Source organism: Choristoneura fumiferana, chromosome 28 (assembly GCF_025370935.1).
Source record: "Choristoneura fumiferana chromosome 28, NRCan_CFum_1, whole genome shotgun sequence".
Taxonomy (NCBI): Eukaryota; Metazoa; Arthropoda; class Insecta; order Lepidoptera; family Tortricidae; genus Choristoneura; species Choristoneura fumiferana.
Genome location: NC_133499.1, coordinates 5,170,895 through 5,191,785, shown reverse-complemented (window position 1 = coordinate 5,191,785; position 20,891 = coordinate 5,170,895). Strand labels below are relative to the sequence as shown.

General features: G+C 37.4%; 1 protein-coding gene across 5 annotated transcripts in view; it reads right to left on the bottom strand.

The window, feature by feature from the left end:
* LOC141443919 (P protein-like) overlaps positions 1 to 20,358 on the bottom strand; it is a 58,920-nt gene extending 38,562 nt beyond the window's left edge. For 4 of the 5 annotated variants that reach the window (XM_074109302.1, XM_074109301.1, XM_074109300.1 and 1 more), the window contains exon 1: positions 12,798 to 12,887. Coding sequence is in view for 1 of the 5 variants with exons in the window: in XM_074109299.1 (XP_073965400.1) it covers positions 19,991 to 20,271 (281 nt within the window). In the remaining 4 variants the exon portion in view is untranslated. Of the gene's footprint in view, positions 1 to 12,797; positions 12,888 to 19,990 lie in introns of those variants that run through there. The other variant, XM_074109299.1, reaches the window with a different exon arrangement.
* Between the last annotated feature and the right edge of the window lie 533 nt (positions 20,359 to 20,891).

The following is a 20,891-nucleotide window of genomic DNA, read 5'->3' as shown; positions in this document are numbered from 1 at the left end:
CTTGCAAGATTTGATTACAGACAGACAGACAACGGGACAGGTGAAACTAAATAAAAGCTTGTAAAAAGCCGTGGTAGCCTAGTGGTATGGCCTATAGTATCTCAAGCAGAGGGTCGCGGATTCGACGCTGGGCTTGTACCTCCTACATACCTCGGATTTTGTAGGAATTTAGCATCTGAAACGAACTGTCGCCTGTGCTGTGGTATTCCCGGACCGATATGACCTTCAAGCCTTCAAGAGAAGAGCGTACTCCTACCTAAAAGGCCGGCAACTCACTTGTGACTCTTCTGGTGTTGCAGGTGTCCATGGGCGACGGTAATCGCTTACTATCAGGCGACCCGTTTGCTCGTTTGCCTCCTATTCCATAAAAAAAATGTTTTTTTACGTTTGTTGACAGGAGAAATAATCTAACCTAACCTAATCAACGAAAAGCTGGAAAACCCCCGACATTGTCACTTAAAAGTTCAATATCTCAAAACGGCTGAACCGATTATGATAAAACATGTCTAAGTATCATCGCTGGAAACCCTGTTTTCAAATAATAGAACCGCATTGAAATCGGTTCACACGTTTAAGAGCTACGGTGCCACAGACAGGCACACATAGCGGTCAAACTTATAACACCCCTCTTTTTGCGTCGGGGGTTAAAAATACGAGTCCGATATATTTTGAAAATCTGACGAACTAATTATATAATTTAGAATCTAGCCCATAGTTTAATTATATTTAAGTCGTGTTAGTAAAACCACAGTTTTTTGTCTCAGCTATGACCGAATGTAAAGTCGCCGGTACACTGAAAAATTGGTAGACTAACTGAATGAGATATATGACCCGGTACAATCGCCAAGGAAAGCGAAAAAAATAATAATAGCAATTTGTCTCCAAATGCAAAATGAATGAATATTCACCAACGGAAATCGGTAAGTGGTTTCATCCTTTAGCTAGTATCCAGTGATTGAAAATACAAACTGAAATATAGATGCACAGAAAAAACAGAAAAATAAGACCATCACTGGGAATCGAACCCAGGTCCTCGGTAATCCGTACCGCGTGCTATAGCGCTACACCACTGATGGTTCCCAGTGATGGTCTTATTTTTTGACCATCAGTGGTGTAGCGCTATAGCACGCGGTACGGATTACCGAGGACCTGGGTTCGATTCCCAGTGATGGTCTTATTTTTCTGTTTTTTCTGTGCATCTATATTTCAGTTTGTATTTTCAATTTCGGTTTTACGGGATGACCGTAAAAGTAAAAATTTGGAATTGAAATAAAAAATACAAAAATATTCCAAAAAAAACAATCTTAGTATCCAGTGGCCAGCACGAAGCAGTCCGCTTCATATCGCCTAATGCGAGCTGTTAAGAAGTGGTATTCGCTCCCGTCGTCTGTATTTCCAGGTAGCTAGATACAATCTAGGGGCCTCAATGATAGAGTGAATATGCTGTTACTGAACCAATGAGATACACCATTGACTTTATCTGTACTCTTCATCATTTGTATGTCTTGTCTTTGATCTATTGTCATGTTAATTGTGATGTTTTTATTACGTTAAATAAATGTATTTTCATTTCTTTTATTTGAGATTTAAAAAATTATGGGTCACTTTTATGTAAAAAAATAAAGTTAATAGGTAAATATCAAAACTACATATTCAGGCCATTGAACTTGTTTTCAATAAAACCGTTTAATTAAAAAAAAAACTCATTTTCGATTTTCAATGTTTTTGCACATTAGTAATCAGTAGTTAAAATTATCGTAGAGAATTTTCTTAACACCATTTATACATTTGGCTCCTAGACAGGTCATATTTTCACTACAATTTGTGGCCGGCAACTATTGGTGTCCCTGTCTAACATGTGAGTAAGAGAGGGACACCAATAGTTGCCGGCCACAAATTGCAGTGAAAATATGGCCCGTCTACGAGCCGCTTAACCTAACGCTCTTTAATGATCACAATAAGATAGGACAAAAAGGTATATGCCTTAGCTTGTTTTATAAAGCAGCTAAAAAAGCACAAACTGGAATGATTGGAGATTATGCTCACCCTACTCTTTCAATCTTTGTTTTCACGTTGACTGACTTTAACGTAGTGTGACATTACCTTATATACATAAAAATTTCTTAAGTATTCTAGCAGACGGTATTAAAAAAAAATGTACCTATTCATAAGACATTCATGTTTCAATTAAAGCACATACAGTTAACATTGTAATCTACTGACTCAGTAAATTATAGTTGGAAACACGACCCCGAAATCAACCTGTATTTTTGTACCGCAAGTAAATATTATTTCAAATTCGACCACGACTGTACAATGGAACAGCAAACTGTACTCAGCTAGGATCAGATTAGGGTGAAAACCGTGTTATTTCAAAATAATAACACAGCAAGCGCGAATCAACCCCAAAATATGGTTCTAACGACTCCACACGGATTTAGTTTTACAAGGGACTATTACGACACGATTGAGGTCTGAAAGTGTGTTTTTGTAAAAAAAATTTTGCTGTTGCAGTTTTTTTAGCTGACTGCCCGAAAAGTTACTCGTAAGTTAGTTAGGCACTTGTCTCACCGCCAGCGAGGAAACGATTGGCTATCGACTATTTTCTCGCTAAAGAAACGAACAAAACATATAAGATCCTGTGTGAGTAAAAGAGACACATATATTAATAGTTGATCGCTGGCTGTTCACACTGTCGGCGAGAACTCGCTCTTACATCTTTTATCGCAGCGACAAGAGCTATAAAACTCGCTGAGCTATAGATACTCGCTCAGCGATGTCAGCTTGGCGGGCGCCCCGCACGAGCGAGTCGAGTGGAGCGAGTAATCGCCCGTCGCACGCGAACACTCGCTTACAGCCGAGCGACAAAACTACACTCGCTTCTCGCTGCTCGCCCACTCGTTTCTAGTTACTCGCTCTACTCGCTTCTCGCTCATGGTCGGCGATGGGACAAGTGCCTTAGTAGATATTGAACTTTGAAGTGACAAAGTCGGGGGTTTCCCATCTTATTGTTGGTTAGGTTAAATATTAACCCTCAAGGCGAAAGGGTGTTATAAGTTTTACGCCATTGTCTGTCTGTCTGTGGCACTGTAGCTCTCGAACTATAATAGACCGATTTCGATGAGGTTTTTTATATGTTTGAACCTAACCAAGAAAAAAAAGTAGGAAAACCCAGACTTTGTCACTTCAAATTTCAATATCTCAAAAACGGCTGAACCGGTTTTTATGAAACATGTCTAAGGACCATCGCTAGAAAACCTGATTTCAAATAAAAAACTGAGAGAGAGATCGGTTCACCCCTGAGGTTCACCCGTTTAAGAGCAACGGTGCCACAGACAGACACACACACAGACATAGCGGTCAAATTTATAACACCCCTCTTTTTGCGTCGGGGGTTAAAATCGATTTGGCCGTTTTTGAGTTATTTAACTATGAAGTGTACATTTTTTGAACTTTCTAAAGTACGAGTAAGTTAGGTTATCGACCGTATGTATGTCTGTTTGTGTATTACTATGTATTTCTTTGATGCTCACTGTAGCTTTACCTTTTATCTTCATTTTTTACCTACAGCAGGGGCAGACGAAAAGACAGACAGACAACGGAGGCTTAACGACGGTAGGAATTACGAATTTATATTCGCGTGTACTTATTATGTACCTACCTACACTGTATGATTACGAGTATGATATATATAACTACTACATATATTATTAGTACGGTACCCTAATTTTTTTCTGGGAATAAATATAGCCTATGGCACTTTGGAATAAATTGGCATTCTAATATTGAAAGATTTTTTAAAATTGTTCTACTAGTTTTTGAGTTAATTCGTAACAAACATCCAAAAATCCAAATCTTTCCTCTTTGTAATATTAGTATAGATTTATAATATTTCTGGTGTACAGCAAAGAGTCATTGTATTGTATCTGGGGGCACGGCAGTGCCCCGCCAAGTCGAGCAAAACAAAAATATTATATACATTATTTAAATCGAATCGCCAACTGTAAATGTTTTTTTGATACTTAATGAGTTTTTAATATGTATTGAAATCGGTAATCTTATTTGACATTTTTGTGGTCCGTCCAAACCAAAAACGAAGCCCTATGACCTTACAACAAAAACTTGATCACAAAGTGATAAATAACTTAGAAACTTGGGACTGCCAATTCCAATCCAAGAATAGATTAGAGTATTATAGATTTTTAGGATTAGAGTAAGTTAGTTTTAGTTCTTTTTTATTTATTTCTGTTAATTATTGTATATGTTATTTGTTTGTTTATAAATAAATTTCTACAGGAAAAAAAAACAAAAAAATTAAGTCGAGGATTTTAATTTTGTAATTTGTTTCGACCTGGTCCGAACGTAAAATTATTATTATTATTATCCATACTAATATTATAAATGCGAGAGTGTGTGTTTTATGTTTGTGTGTGTTGTATGTTTGTCCGTCTTTCACGTGGAAACGGAGCGACGGATCGACGTAATTTTTGTCATAAAAATAGTTCATGGGCCAGAAAGTGACATACTTAGGCTACTTTTTATCCCGGAAAATGCACAGTTCCCGAGGGAACAGCGCGCGATAACCGAATTCCACGTTGGCGACGCCACGGGCAAAAGCTAGTAATATGTATAATATTTAAAACATTGTCATTTCAAAATTCAGTATTTCAAAAATGGCTGAGCCGATTTTTATTAAACATATAGATAAAAACTAGTGCAAAGATGCTCGCTTTTACGTAAAAAACCGCAATTAAATTGATCTATATTCCTTTGAGTAGCTCTCAAAGCCCTAAAAAAAATTTTTTTTTTTATTGTACCATTTTGTCGGCATAGTTTACATATATATCAGTGCAAAATTACAGCTTTCTAGCATTGACAGTCCCTGAGCAAAGCCGCGGACGGACGGACAGACAGACAGACAGACATGGCGATAAGGGTTCCGTTTTTGCCATTTTGGCTGCGGAACACTAAAAAGCAGGGATAGAAATGGTCTGGTCTGTTTCTCGAAATGGTCCCAGATCAGCAATCTGCCGGTCTTGCGAACGAAATTTAGCAACAATCTTTGCGTTGCTAATTCAATGGCGTATGTGAAGTTCCCAATCATCACTGGATCCGAGTGGGAATGACCTAAGCCCTCTCATTATGAGAGGAGGCCTGTGCCCAGCTGTGACGTTTAGGCTGAGATTGTGATACAAGTGAGCGTGTTAGGGTGCTATTAACGAGCAAGTGTGATGAAAAATCCTTTGCGTGCGACCTTGGCTTATATGTAGTTGGGCAGACAACACACCCTGTTTTATAACTCAGTTTAATTTGAGCATACATGCTTTATAAACACGCTTTAAGGTCTCTACCCACTACATCGTATCATGCAATGACCGTAATAGGAGGTGTCAGGAACGGAATGTCAAACATACATGACGCGCGATGGCGACGGTTGGTTAGGAATAGTGATGCAGCGGAAACAGATGTCAAAACTAAAGTTTAGCAGATATGGAAACGGAAACGGATGCAGAAACGGAAGTGTGAATATTGTGAAAAAAACCTTTACTACAAATATTTATTTTATTAAATATCAAATACACACCAAACCTAGATTAGAAATAGAAATACACAATAGAAAACAATATTGCAAATTAAAATTTTATTAATATTCAAATTTAAGTATATTTTATTAAAAGTAATTTGACCGCTGAGTCGTAAACTTCGGATTATATTTCCGTTATAAAAGTTGCAGAAACAGAAGCGTAAACGGATGCTAAAAAGCGCGTGGAACTTCCGCAGTTGCGGAAACAGAAACAGAGGTCTGTTGCATCACTGGTTAGGAAACGTGTTATTGGGCATAATCTAATGCTTTTAAATACAAATAATATATTTTTGTATGACACGTTGCTTTTACGATCATTGGTATGATACGGTGTTGTGTGTAGAGACCTTTATACAACGTGTCTCTACCCTCTGGACGATGATTATCGTGTTAATTAGGTATTTGTAACCCATGTATAGTCAACGTCATAAATAAGTGACCACTTTTGTACCTTGTCACTTTCAGTCGTTACACAGTTTCGTGTGGCTTTTCACACATGACGTTAAAGTGACAAGCTACAAAAGTGATCACTTATTTATGACGTTGACTGTACAGAGAATAATAAGGAAGACATATATTTTTTTACATTATTTAAACCATATTGTGTCACTAGAAATAATAATAACGTAATAGCAATAGTAATAATTACAGGTGTAAATGCTATAGCACCTAACCTATAGACGACATTTGCTGTCACATCTGTTGCTAGTGACACAGTTAAAGATGACGACTATTGGGACAGTGACCAGCACTAGGCCGTCTGCGTCACCAACTGTTTAAAGAGTTATTCGATGTTATCTGTTTGATAACAAAAAGATAATATATCCTTATAATAACTGTATTATCTTATCAGAACCAGTGCGCATCAAGTATTGTGTTAATGTAGTTATTGCTAATTAGCATTTTTACCCCCAAACGCCAAAAGAGGGGTGTTATAAATTTGACCAATGTGTCCGTCTGTGTGTCAGGCTGTAGTTCCTAAACAGGAAGACTGATTTGAATGCGGTTTTTTTATATTTGAAAGTAGGTTTTCTAGCAATGGTTCTTAGATATGTTTTCCAAAAAACCCCCGACTTTGTCACTTCAAAGTTCAATATCTCAAAAACGGCTGAACCGATTTGGATGAAACATGTCTAAGAACCATTGCTAGAAAACCTGTTATCAAATAAAATAAACCGAATTCAAAACGGTCTACCCGTTTAAGAGCTACGGTGCCACAGACAGACACACAGACACACATAACGGTCAAACTTATAACACCCCTCTTTTTGCGTCGGGGGTTAGTAACTAAATTACGTGGTGACACGATAGGACACCAAAAAGCCGTCCACTCAGCTCAGCATGTGTTGCCACACGTAATGTATAGCAACGCTGGATTTCTGTGGAGCCCACACATTATAATACATACGTATGCTTTGATTTGACCTGTTGAATGTCTCTTGAAGTGAATGGAAATCAAAAAACCGGTCAAGACCGTGTCGGACACGCCCGAAATGGGGTTCCGTAGCCATTACGAAAAAAATAAGTAATATTTTTCTAAGGATTTCGTATTTTGCACGAATATTCCAAGTTTAGGTATATTTTATACCTTAGGCTGCTATTATAGTTTCCTTGTAAATTTGATATACTTACTACTATCCTGATTTTTTTCAATTTTTTCCACCCACCGGTTTAGATTTTAGAGGGGGGGGGACGCTCGATTTTAATGAACTTTAAAGTTGAATATTTTACAAAAAATCACTGAATCGAAAAATAAAAAGACCTATCCAATGATACACCACACTCAAAATATGAATAACATTATGAATAACATTGATACACAACATTGATTTTTTTAATTTTTATTGTACCATTTTGTTGGCATAGTTACGTATATATTCGTGCAAAATAAAAGCTTTCTAGCATTGATAGTCTCTGAGCAAAGTCGCGGACGGACAGACAGACAGACATGGCGAAACCATAAGGGTTCCGTTTTTGCCATTTTGGCGACGGAACCCTAAAAATACGGTGTATGAGTACACAACAATTGCTTGTTCCAAAGTAGGTATTAGATAGATAGATATATATGTTAGATTTAGGCTGCATTTCCACCAGAGGTGTGCGAGGAAAGTGTTTTTCATGAAGAAATAGAAACGCTTCATTTATCTATCCTCGCACAGCACCGCTCTGGTGGAAACAGCTGAGCGGAGCGAGGATAGGATCTTACAGATCGTTGACATCTATATGCAGTGAAGTGAAACGTGGATTCTAAACATAGAATGGATGTCTAGGTACATTACACTACCTATAGTAAATTCTACTAGTAAATCTCTATATTTGACTATTAGTACTCAAAAAGTTGTCCATTTTTTAATTTTTCAGTTGTCCACTTATTTAAAAAAAATATCCTGACACTATTTCAGCACAAAAAATAAGTAATAATGTTTTTAAATATATACAAAACTTTGTGGTAAAAGTGATAAAAAGTCAGATAATCTTTGTTGTTGGATCCAATAGATAGTTTCGATGTAGTTACAAAATTACGATTTTTTTCCTCACAAGATTTCGTGATGTTTTCCTGACGTCAAGAAATTTTAGATGTTTCATGTAGTTTTATGTTGTAGTAGTGTATTCTGAGAGGAGGCCTGTGCCCAGCAGTGGGACGTACATAGGCTGGGATGATGTAGTTTATGTTTTATGATCTCGTCAAAATTTCTTGACAAAACTGATTTCTTGTCAATTTCATGACCGTACAACTTTTTGAGAAATACTCATTTTCCTTGAAGTTGGTTAAAATGTAGCAACTTAAAGTATAATAATATCTATAACTTTACACTATGAAAAGAACACAATGGTATGTAGCTACCTCCGCTAAACTCTTAGCCATTACTGAGCTAACAATTTATATGGTAATGTTAACATACAATACAGCAAACATGGGCATATAATTCGTTTAACTGTGTTATTACATGTCTTCGAGCATTTGCATGAAAAAACCAAAGAGTACAAAGGATTCTGTACAGTCAACTACAAAACAGTATTATAATTAGCAGTACGAAAGACTGAATTTCACAAAGGCCTATGAACGGAAGGCCGAATATTAAAACGTCAAATTGTTATATGACTGAAAGTTTAAAATACCGAAAATACGTTTGGTGAAAGCTTGAAAGATCCCAAAGATTAACATACTTGGGTCAAACAAATTTGTACTGTAGCTTGTCGCCATGGTAACGCAACGTCTCCTGAGTTACTTATTAAAAGTATGATTTTATGGGGTACAGATCCACTAAAAGTTAAGAGTTGTGACCGTTTTTAACCCCGACGCAAAAAGAGAGGTGTTATAAGTTTTACCGCTATGTGTGTGTGTCTGTCTGTCTGTTTGTCTGTCTGTGGCTTCGTAGCTCTTAAACGGGTGAACCGATTTGAATGCGGTTTTTTTATTTAAAATCTGGTTTTCTATCGATGGTTTTTAGACATCATCATCACAGCCTATATACGTCCCACTGCTGGGCACAGGCCTCCTCTCAGAAGAAGAGGGCTTGGGCCATAGTTCCCACGCGGGCCCAGTGCGGATTGGGAACTTCACACGCACCATTGAATTGCTTCGCAGGTTTGTGCAGGTTTCCTCACGATGTTTTCCTTCACCGCAAAGCTCGTGGTAAATTTAAAATGTAATTCCGCACATGAATTTCGAAAAACTCAAGAGGTGCGAGCCGGGGTTTGAACCCACGACCCTCTGTTTGAGAGGCGATAGGTCAAACCACTAGGCCACCACGGCTTACTAAGCCACCACGGCCGATATTAAACTTTGAAGTGACAAAGTCGGGGGTTTTCCAAGTTCCTATAAGCATGCTTGCTAATAGTGTACCATCAGCCAAAAATGTGGTCTACCACCCTAAAGTTGCTAATTGTATGCACGTCATAAAACAATAATGCCAATAGACGTGCCTGTCAACTTGAAAGTTCGACTTTAGCGACATATTCATTACAATTTTTATTAACATATAATATTTATAATCAAAGCAATGTTAAACTAAACCGGCCAAGAGCGTGTTGGACACGCCCAAAATAGGGTTCCGTAGCCATTACGAAAAAATATAGTATTAATATTTTTCTAAGGATTTCGTATTTTATACGGAATCTTCCTAGTTTAGGTATATTTTATGCTGCTATTTACTCATAATCTACTAACAATTCTCAAGCAAACTTAGCCGTTATAGTTTTCTTTGAAAGTTTGATATACTTACTACCATTCTGAATTTTTTCAAATTTTTCCACACACTGGTTTAGATTTTAAAGGGGGGGACGCTCAATTTTAATGAAATTTTGCACTTGAATGTTGAATATTTCGCAAACAATTCACTGAATCGAAAAATCGACTTTGCAAACCCCTAATGGTTTTAAAAGACCAATCCAACGATACCCCACACTATAGGGTTGGATGAGAAAAAAAAATCACCCCCACTTTACGTCTATGGGAGGTACCCTAAAAAAATGTTTTTGATTTTTTTATTGTACTATTTTGTCTGCATACCTTATACATTGTCCGTGCAAAATTACAGCTTTCTATCATTGATAGTCCCTGAGCAAAGCCGCGGACGGACGGACAGACAGACAGACAGACATGGCGAAACTATAAGGGTTCCGTTTTTGCCATTTTGGCTCCGGAACCCTAAAAATGACAATTGAAATTATCCCTAGTTTTGTGCAACAATAATATAATATTAATAACAATACAGTAAGACATAGAGGGGGTTACTAGAATAAACAACAAAAATTGAACAATTATTGTCAATATATATATATCAGGTTGTCAAATATGTTTACTATATAAAGTAGGTTCAAAAGGACTTCCATTTAACTAACAAATTATAAGTGGAAATACCAAATTACTTACACAGATGTTACTAATTACATTGTTAAATATTACTTCAAAGTTATCTGTCGGTTGTATACCCAAAGATTTAGATAATCGTACTAACTAAGGTTAATGTACAGAGAACATTCCACAGCGGGGCACAGGCCTCCTCTCAGAGCGGGAGGGCTTGTGTTGTAGTTCCCATGCAGGCCCAGTGCAGATTCCCTCACGATGTTTTCCTTCACCGTTCAAATGTATGTAATTTCGCTATGCTTTCGCTATACGTAGAAGAACAAGGGTCACCGGCATAGCCAAGCGAATTAGCTCGTTGAAGTGGCAATGGGCAGGCCATATAGCGCGGAGAACAGATGGCCGTTGGGGCCGAAAGGTTCTCGAGTGGAGACCGCGGATCGGCAAGCGCAGCGTGACATCCACCAACGAGGTGGACGGATGAGCTGGTTAAAGCCGCGGGTTCACGGTGGATGCAATTTAAGCCGCTGCCAACCGAAGCAACTGAGGTCTATGGGACAGAACTATGTCCAACAGTGGACGTCCTACGGCTAAGATGATGATAATGATGAATTTTGCAAATAAATTTCGAACTAACCTAATCAAGAAAAAGTTGGAAAACTCCCGCATTGTCACTTCAAAGTCCAATATCTCAAAAACGGCTTGACTGATTTTGATGAAAGATGTCTAAGAACTACCGCTAGAAAACCTGCTTTCAAATTAAAATAACTGGATTCAAATCGGTCCACCCGTTTAAGAGCTACGGTGCCACAGACAGACACACATAGCGGTCAAACTTATAACACCCCTCTTTTTGCGTCGGAAGTTAAACCCCAGTTCAGCCGTATTTGAGATATTGGACTTTGAAATCTCAATTTCGTGAGTTATTCAACTTATCAACTTAAGTTGGTTGGGTTATTTTCCGTTTAATTGTGCTATAGACCTTGATACTGCCAAATATCATCAAATATACAGCCTTGATTCTACATCAGAGGCTTTATTGAACAACATACCTAGAATAACATTCTTTTTACAAGCTTTTATTTAGTTTCACCTGTCCCGTTGTCTGTCTGTCTGTCTGTACCTAGTCAAATCTTGCAAGTTAAATTCGACCAACTTCCAGTAGTCGGATTGACTTGAAATTTGGCATACTTATGTAAATCACGTGACAATACAATAATCTGGTAGTGACATCCTGGTAGTCCAGCCAGGATCGTCTCCGCAGGACGGAACTCTTCAACGGTTTATGGCATAGACTTGAATTTTGGTATGCAATGGAGTTCAATGCAAGTACAGTCAACAAAGGTCGTATCGTACCGCTGACGCTAATATTATTTCATACGAGTGTGAGAGGGACGGATTTTCTAATTTCGAACTAACCCGCCTGCAGGGCTACTACGAAACTCGAACTTCGTATCGTACCGCCCCTCTCGCACTTGTATTAAATAGTAATTAAGTGTCAGAGGGCAGAGGAGTTTCGAGTTTCGTAGTAGCCCTGCAGTATTGACGGGTAGCGATTATTTTATTCAGTTTTTTTAGCGCCTTTCTCTTGCCAAGCTGTGAAGTGCTTAGACACAAAATACTTAGTTTTATTTTGTGCATTTTTTCCTCACAATGTGATGAAAATAATTGTGTGTATCACGGGCAGTAAGAGAATTACAAACTCGAGTCATTGTAAGCCTTCCGCCTTCGGCGTCGGGCTTCTAATAGGCTCTCGTTAGTAATCCCCTTCTTATGGCCCTTAACGCACAATGTACTTACTATAATCCATGTGTAATTTACTGATTAGAATTATAAATATTTGTCTCATGAATGTCGTAAACACACAATATTTAGTATTCTAATATTCTAAATAGGTTCACGGACTGTAGATTATATCTAAATAGGTACAGATAAAGACCATTTTCCTGTAATAATGTAGGTAGATATGTCTACTAGACCTTGTTGACAGATGGTTGCTTTCACATAAAGCTACTAATAATTCTACTTATAACCTTGATTTGTAAATATCTTAATAATAAATAATAAAACTGGAAAAAAGTGTTTTAATATGCCTATAAATTATTTTTATGAAGTGCTTTTAAAATAAACGCAAAACCTATTCTAATCTACTCGTAACCCTAAAAACTCCCAATAGTTATTGTTATGTTTTTTTCTGAACTTACTGCCGTGTTGTCATTATATTTAACTACCAAAATGACGAAATAAATTCTAAATCAACAACTCATTCTAAACACTTTCCAACAACCTTATCCGTTTAGGAAGGCACTTGGTCATACAGATAAAAAGTCATTAACACGTTAACACAAAAACTATTAAAACACAGCAAACGTTGACATTTTTGTAAACATAACCTACAAAACGAACCACTAATTTTGGCGCCCTTTTTGACGTTTAACATGCGAGCATAGAGACGGCGGTTTTGTTTTTAATTTTTAATTAACAACGCGTGCGGCCGCCTTGGAGCGCGGAGTGTGACTGCCAGCTTTATTTTTATTATGATTTTTATCAATGACATGGCGTTATCATGCGTAACTAATGGTAACTAATTTACATAGTTGTTAAAGTATTTTGAACTGATTATTATACTAGGTACTGAAAAAAAGGGGCAGTTGAATTTGGTTCGAAGAACAGAAACAAATAAATGTCATTATTGTTATTTTAATTTTTCTTCTATAATTATAGCGTTTAGCGTTTACTGTTTTTAAATAAATAAATATAAATAAATATCACGGAAAATTCACACCAATTGACCTAGTCCCAAAGTAAGCTTAGCAAAGCTTGTGTTATGGGTACTAAGCAACGGATAAATACAATTATATAGATAGATACATACTTAAATACATATTAAACACCCAAGACCCGAGAAGAAACATTCGTATTTTTCATACAAATATCTGCCCCGACACGGGAATCGAACCCGGGACCTCAAGCTTCGTAGTCAGGTTCTCTAAGCTAGTAGCTAGGTACTTATAATATGAAAACTTTTCATTAGACATTAGCAAAAAAACAACCAAGTGCGAGACGGACTCGCGCACCGAGGGTTCCGTACAAACCTGTAAATAAAAATTTACGATTTTCGCAATTTTTCCTTTATCTGTGCTTTAAGACGTTGCTTCGTACCAAATTTAAAAATTCTGAGTTCACGGGAAGTATACTGTAAGTTTGATTCCCTTGCGAATTTCGAAAATTTGCGGAAATTCGCGGCATAAACGGCTGTATCTTTTGATTGCGTTGGCTTAGAAGTTTGACTTTTTCACAGCTCCAAGGGACAGTAGACCTGAGTATTTGATAATTTTCAGCTCGATACCTCCACGCGTTCCAGAGAAAAAGGGTCTTGACAGATGGACAGACGGACGGATAACAAAGTGATTCTATAAGGGTTCCATTTTTTCCTTTCGAGGTACGGAACTCTAAAAATGGCTGAAAAATCACGTTTTTTGTATGGGAGCCCCCTTAAATGTTAATTTTGTTTTACAGCCACAGTTATACATGATCTGTGCAAAATTAAACTGTCTTACTATCACGGTTCATGACATACAGCCTGGTGACGGACGGACGGACAGCGAAGTCTTAGTAATGGGTTTCCGTTTTTACCCTTTGGGTACGGAACCCTAAAAATACGTGATAAACACTTTCTGATTATCTAACTGAGACGGACTAAATAGGTATACAGGGTGGCCCATTTAGATCGGTCAGTAGGAAAGTCTGAAACTATAAGACATACGAAGATCTGATCGTGTTTCATAGTAACATTTACTGTTTACTAGCGTTTATCCGCGGCTTCGCACGCGTAAATCATTAGATACAGCAGTTGAATTGAAATTCCGGGATTTTATTAAATTCTCGTTGGAATTCCCTAAAATTACATCATGGTTTTCATTGACGTTATATTACAACAACCATGCCAAATTTTCATGACTCTAAGCCCAGCGGTTGTTATTTCGAGATTTTATCCCTATCCCGTGGGAATTTCGGGATAAAAAGTATCCTATGTTAACCTAATCCAGGTTATTAACTAACTTTTTGCCAAATTTCATCCAAATCCGTCCAGCCATGTCAGCGTGAAAATGGGGTAGAGCAGAGCACACGAAACGTTACCGCTTCGGAGCCACTTTTAGCATTGTCTTTAAATTAATAGCGAAATTAAATATGCACATTATTATATATACGTACATACGTATAAATATACGTACTTAAATACAATTGGTAGGTAATTTTTCTCAAATTTTTCAATTTTACCATGAGACAAGATTCCATTTTTGACGATACTCTGGATGGACAGATTTCTAGGATTCCGGAGTCAAAATGGCAAAAACTGAACCCTTATAGATTCGCCATGTCTGTCTGTCTGTCTGTCTGTCTGTCAGTCTGTCTGTCTGTCCGTCCGTCCGTCCGCGGCTTTGCTCAGGGACTATCAATGCTAGAAAGCTGTAATCTTGTATGAATATGTATGTAAAGTATGCCGACAAAATGGTACAATAAAAATTAAAAAAAAAAACTTTTTTTTCGTGTACCATAGACGTAAAGTGGGGGTGATTTTTTTTTCTTATCCAACCTTGTAGTGTGGGGTATAGGTCTTTTAAAATCATTCTTCTTCTTCTTCTTCAGCCCATAGCCACCCAATGCTGAGTGTAGGCATCCTGCATTGCTCGCCACTCATCTCGGTCCAGCGCTCTCCTCATCCAGCACCTTCCCGCCACTTTGACCAGGTCGTCGGTCCACCTCATCTCCTGTCTACCAACGTTTCTCCGCCCGGTTCTGGGTCTCCACTCCATCACGGCCTTCCCCCATCTTCCATCACTCCTGCGGCATATGTGTCCAGCCCACTTCCACTTCCTTTGGGTGATTACCCTGGCTATATCGGTGAGCCTTGTTCGTCTCCGAATCTCCGTATTTCGGAACCTGTCACGGAGAGATATGCCCAACATCGCCCGCTCCATCGCCCTTTGCGTGACTTGCAGCTTGTGTACGACCTTCTGCGTGAGCGTCCAAGTTTCGGCTCCATATACCAGCACCGGGAGGACACACTGCTCGAAGCATCTGCGCTTGAGATTAAGAGGTATGTCCCCTCTGAGCACGTCGGACAATTTACCGAATGCCGCCCAGCCTAAGCGAATTCGACGCTGAATTTCCAAGTCCTGTCCGCTCTTTTCTAGGCTCATGGTTTGACCGAGATAGATATACTCATCCACCCTCTCCAGAACCAGTTTAAAATCATTAGGGGGTTGCTAAAACGATTTTTCGATTCAGTGGTTTGTTTGCAAAATATTCAACTATAAAGTGCAAATTTTCATTAAAATCGAGCGTCCCCCCCCTCAAATCTAAACGGTAGTAAATGTATCAAACTTTCAAGCAAAGCCTAAGGAATAAAATATACCTAAACTATGGAAGATTCCGTATAAAATACGAATCCTTAGAAAAATATTACTTATTTTTTTCCTAATGGCTACGGAACCCTATTTTTGGCGTGTCCGACATGCTCTTGGCCCGTTTTTTTATTTAATCAATGACAGTAAATCGCACAGCGCCTGGAATAATGCTTTCGTACACAATGCTATTAGCTGTTTTGAAGGCGTTTTGCGCGAATTGGACTATCCGACATTAGGGCATTATAACCTTTGAACTTTTTGACAATGGACAATGTGACTCCTGGACTCTCGGACATATGGACTATCCGACATTAAGGCATTATAACCTTCGAACTTTTTGACAATGGACAATGTGACACCTGGACTCTCGGACATATGGACTATCCGACATTAAGGCATTATAACCTTCGGACTTTTTGACCATGGACAATGTGACACCTGGACTTTCTGACATTTGGACATGTATGCCCCTAAACGATAATTATGAATGAATGATGTATAATTGCGTTTGGAACATAGATATATATAATAGATATGTTTGGAATGAGCGCTAATTGACAGGAGAAATATCGCTAGATGGCATTAGTAGGTATCGTGAGGTTTTTTTGACGTAACGGTCTTGCTAGCAATTGGCTCATATTTTTTTTCGCGCTTAGATACAATAGTTTTTTCGCACCTCTCCTTCAGAAAAGTGACTTTTCCTCCCTGACGAGAGGGAGAAAAGTGCAACTTTTCTGTTCAAAGCTTTTCTAAGTGTTTTATTGCAAATGCCATTTTTGAAGGTGATAATTGAAAAGCCACGCCATTTTCTATGCTGGTTGTTCTTTAACCCTTAAATTGGCACTGTGCATCACCGTGTACGTTAGTTAATAAAAAATCCTATCATCAATTTACATATTTTTTGAAACTTTTATGACTAAAAACTACTAAATAATTTTATGATGAATGGTTGAAAAAATATGTGACTTGGCAATAATTTCAAATTAACGTCAGTGTCAAAAATAAGTTCAACGTGGCGTCGCATTCTAGTACCTAGGGAAAGTTTTATTAAAAAATTTCTACTTTTTTCTATGCAAGTTATGCTTATTATGTTTTGTGTTTTATGAAAAAATGCTAAAGTATACGAACAATTGGTTCTTTTGTGTACATTCAGCATGATAACAACGATAATCACTGTTAAATTAGAACGTACACCACGGTTACCGTCGCCAAGTTTGTGAAGAAGTACTTACATTCAACTACGGTAACCACCATGTACGTTGCCAACTACAAGGTGATTTAACTTCGGTAACCACGGTGTACATTACCAAGTTCCCTGCACATTTTTTTGATTTCAAATTAACGATTTTACGTCCCCTTGTTTATTTTAAATCTTTTTAAACATTATGCTTTTCTTTCTTTGTCTGCAGTGCTTAACATAAAGTCGACCGCATAAGATTTTAGCTTTAATTCCCGTAGAAAATGCATGTTATGATTGTGGCTCTAATCCGGACGAGGAAATTAAACCGCACGCACCGCCACCATTCGATTCTGATAATAGCTCTGTTGCACCTTCTCTAAACTCTTCTTTGGAACGTTTAAATTTGCTATACTGCTTATTGGATGAGCATGAGGTTGATAAATATATATGTATATCCAAAACCGATTGAATTCTGAAAGCATGCACGATGCTTCTTTCACCCATTAGAGAAAAAGTTCTGCCCTGGTCATCCACAGTTAATTATTATGATGCTTTGCCCACATTAAACTCTATGCAATCCATAGCCACGCCATCTACACTTAAGCGCGTTTCGAACTCAACCAGAGCTCATCTTCAGAGCAACTCATATATGCCCCTTTTTTCGCAGTTGGAAAAACGAAAACACGAAATTGCTTTCGACAGTTCCACACTGTATTTGATTTGGATAATTACGAGTATTTAACTAAATGTAAACAAACTTCAGTTGCTAGATTTGTCACATTCAAGGATTTAAACATTTTACTTGTCTATCATTGTAATACTAACTAGACTAGTGTATTTCAATACAGATAGTATGTTTAGATAGTTTAATGGGGAAATTTCAATATTTAAGACACCAATTGACGGTGTTTTGTTTACATTTAGTTAAAATACCTATACCAAATATACCAAAACCAAGTATAAATGATGTTTTTTTTAAATAATTTAGGTTTTTTTATATAAAAGTTTACTGCCTGATTGGCAGCGGTAACCAGCGTGTACACAAAATAAAATAATGTTACTTTGTTCTTATAGAATTGGCAATGTGCATGGTGATGTACTAAGATTTTCTGAAAAACCAATAATGCTAGATTTTTTTTTTTCATTTTTCTGTAGACCCTAAGACGGTATTAAATAAAGGTATGATACTGTATCACTTGTTTTTGTATTTTTTTACTCTTGCCAATTTAAGGGTTAATAGTATTTAGTTGTTTTTTTTTTCAAGTTTCTTAAATCTCGGTGTGAAAAGTTGTATGAGCCACTCGAGAGCAAAATTATTTTCATCTTGGGCGTTAACAGTTGAATCCGTCATTACGCTCAGGATTCTACTTTTACATTCTAATTTATATTGCAGAATCCTTCGCTACATTCTAGATTCAATTTACGCCCTCGCCGTAAATACACCATTTTGCTCCCTTGTGACACAAATAACTAAATGTCAACTGCTCGACACCTTTTACGAAAGATTTCTTTTTCCGATGCAGAGACGTTCATTATTGAGGAGTCCTGTAGGGCTACTACGAAACTCGAAACTCGAAGTTCGTGTCGTGCGGTCCCTCTGACACTTATACTATTTAATACGAGAGCGAGAGGGACCGCACGACACGAACTTCGAGTATCGAGTTTCGTAGTAGCTCTGCTGGTGCTTCACCACCCGTTCCATTTCACCGCATTGTGATGAGCATAAATTGCTTAGCAATTGTGTTAAAGTTATTGAAATTCAACCCGTGAAGTACATTTTATTGAGTAGTAGCTCCGTTGGTCAAATGTAAGTCTACATCATCTGTTCCACTTCACTAAATCATGATTTTCAAGAGCAAATGCACAAGTTACTACTAAATATATCCAAATAACCATAGGTGTCCCTACAATATTTGAAGAGATACGATTCCTATGACTTACTTACTTAGGATCGCAGAATAAGTTAAATGCGTAGTTAAATTAGCTTCAATGTACTTCTTAAATCAAGAAAATATCTTTTTCTTCCAACTATGCTTTAATTTCATCATAACCGTACTAAATAGCCAGCACAAAGCGGGACTTTTCTGCTCTAGAGCAGAAAAAATATACGAAAATCCTTTATTGCATTGTTTTTGATATTTTTTTTAATTGCACCACCAAAGAGGTAACACAAGTATTTTTGCTATAAAATTAGCCTGCATAGTGTAAAAAAATCTAGTGTTAGGTTGCTCAACCTGACGGTCTTATGAAATTTGACAGATTGCGTACAAAAAATTGTTGCTACCAATCCTACCAAAAACAGTAAGTAGCCGTATATTTAAAAAAAAACTGTGTTTGGTTGGCCAACCTGGCGCCCATTCGAAATTTGACAGATCGCGGGTAAAAATATCTGGCCCTATACTACGAAGTGCAAAACTCGAACTTCGTATGTTGCCGTCCCGCTGACGCTTATGTCATTTAATACGCGAGTGAAAGGGACGGTGCGATACGAACTTCGATTTGCGAGTTTCGTAGTAGCCCCTCTGCTACTGGCTACTAACTCTGCTAAAAAAAAAAAAGAAATAATAAAAAAAAAATGGCGGGAACCTTGCGAATTTTCCGTGGTCATTTTTTGAGATTGCGAATGTAAACTTACAAAAATGGAATCATCAAGTGCTAGTGACATTTCTTTCCTATTAATTGTTTAGCATGAGTTTTTTTTGTCTACTATTCCTGTAATAGTTGAAAGAAAAGCAGATTATGCACCTCGCATTAAGAAAATTACATTGCCCTCGTGCTTTTTAAAGCCCTCGCTGACGCTCGGGCTCCAAATCGGCACTCGGTGCTATAATAAATAACTTTCTGCTTGGTGCAACAATCTACTATAGTAGTAGATTATGACCTATTGCGATTTTACTTATTCCGGCCCTTTATTCGTGCTCGTCAGTGTATAACATACGGCCGCTGCGGCGTCTGCTCACATCGTCATGCTAGTTAAATAAAAGTTCGCAAAAAGTGTAAGTACTTACAGATTACTGTGCTCCAAATTATAATGTCCAAAAGACTTTCTTCTCCAGATTTTCTTCTTCGATTTCTCCCTCAAACTACTGAACACACCACAAAACTTCTTCATTTCTCTCCCGCCAAAATTACATCCTTCTGAAGCACTTCTTTCTCCGCAAATTTCTTTACTTAAAGAATTCGTGTTCTCAAAAGTACTACTGCTTATATTACTTTTCACATCACAGTCTATGTGGTTAGCCTCTATGTATTCTTTATGTTTGTCATGTTTTGTTTTAGCTATTTTCATGTAATCATTGTTATTTGTTTCAGAATCAGATGCACATTCTTTTTGGATTTCATATTTATCTCTACTCTTATTATTTAATTTTATGTCATTTTCAAATGTTTTTTTATTGGCTATTGAAATTTATGTTTTTTTATTGGCTATTGAAATTTTTGTGATATTATCTTCTATGTTATCTTTATGGTCATTTTCTTCATGTGTTGTTATATTTATGTATTCATCCTCTTGTAGTTCGAAAGCTGTGTTATTTATTCCATTCATCTTCTTGATTTAAATTGGCTGTTGAAAAAAGAAATTTTAATTAAAAACTCCATTTCATTATCGCAGCTGGACATATAAAAATAACCAAACTAGCAAAAAGTTGGAAAACCCTCGACATTGTCACTTCAAAGTTCAATATCTCAAAAACGGCTAAACCGATTTTGATAAAACATATCTAAAAACTATCGCTAGAAAATTTGCTTTCAAATAATAAAAAAACATTAAAATCGGTCCACCCGTTTAAGAGCTACGGTGCTACAGACAGACAGTCAGACACACAGCGGTCAAACTTATAACAGGGGTTTTAAAAAGCTATTTAAAATATTACCATTAGAAAGAAAAACCAACCGATCGCGATTAAA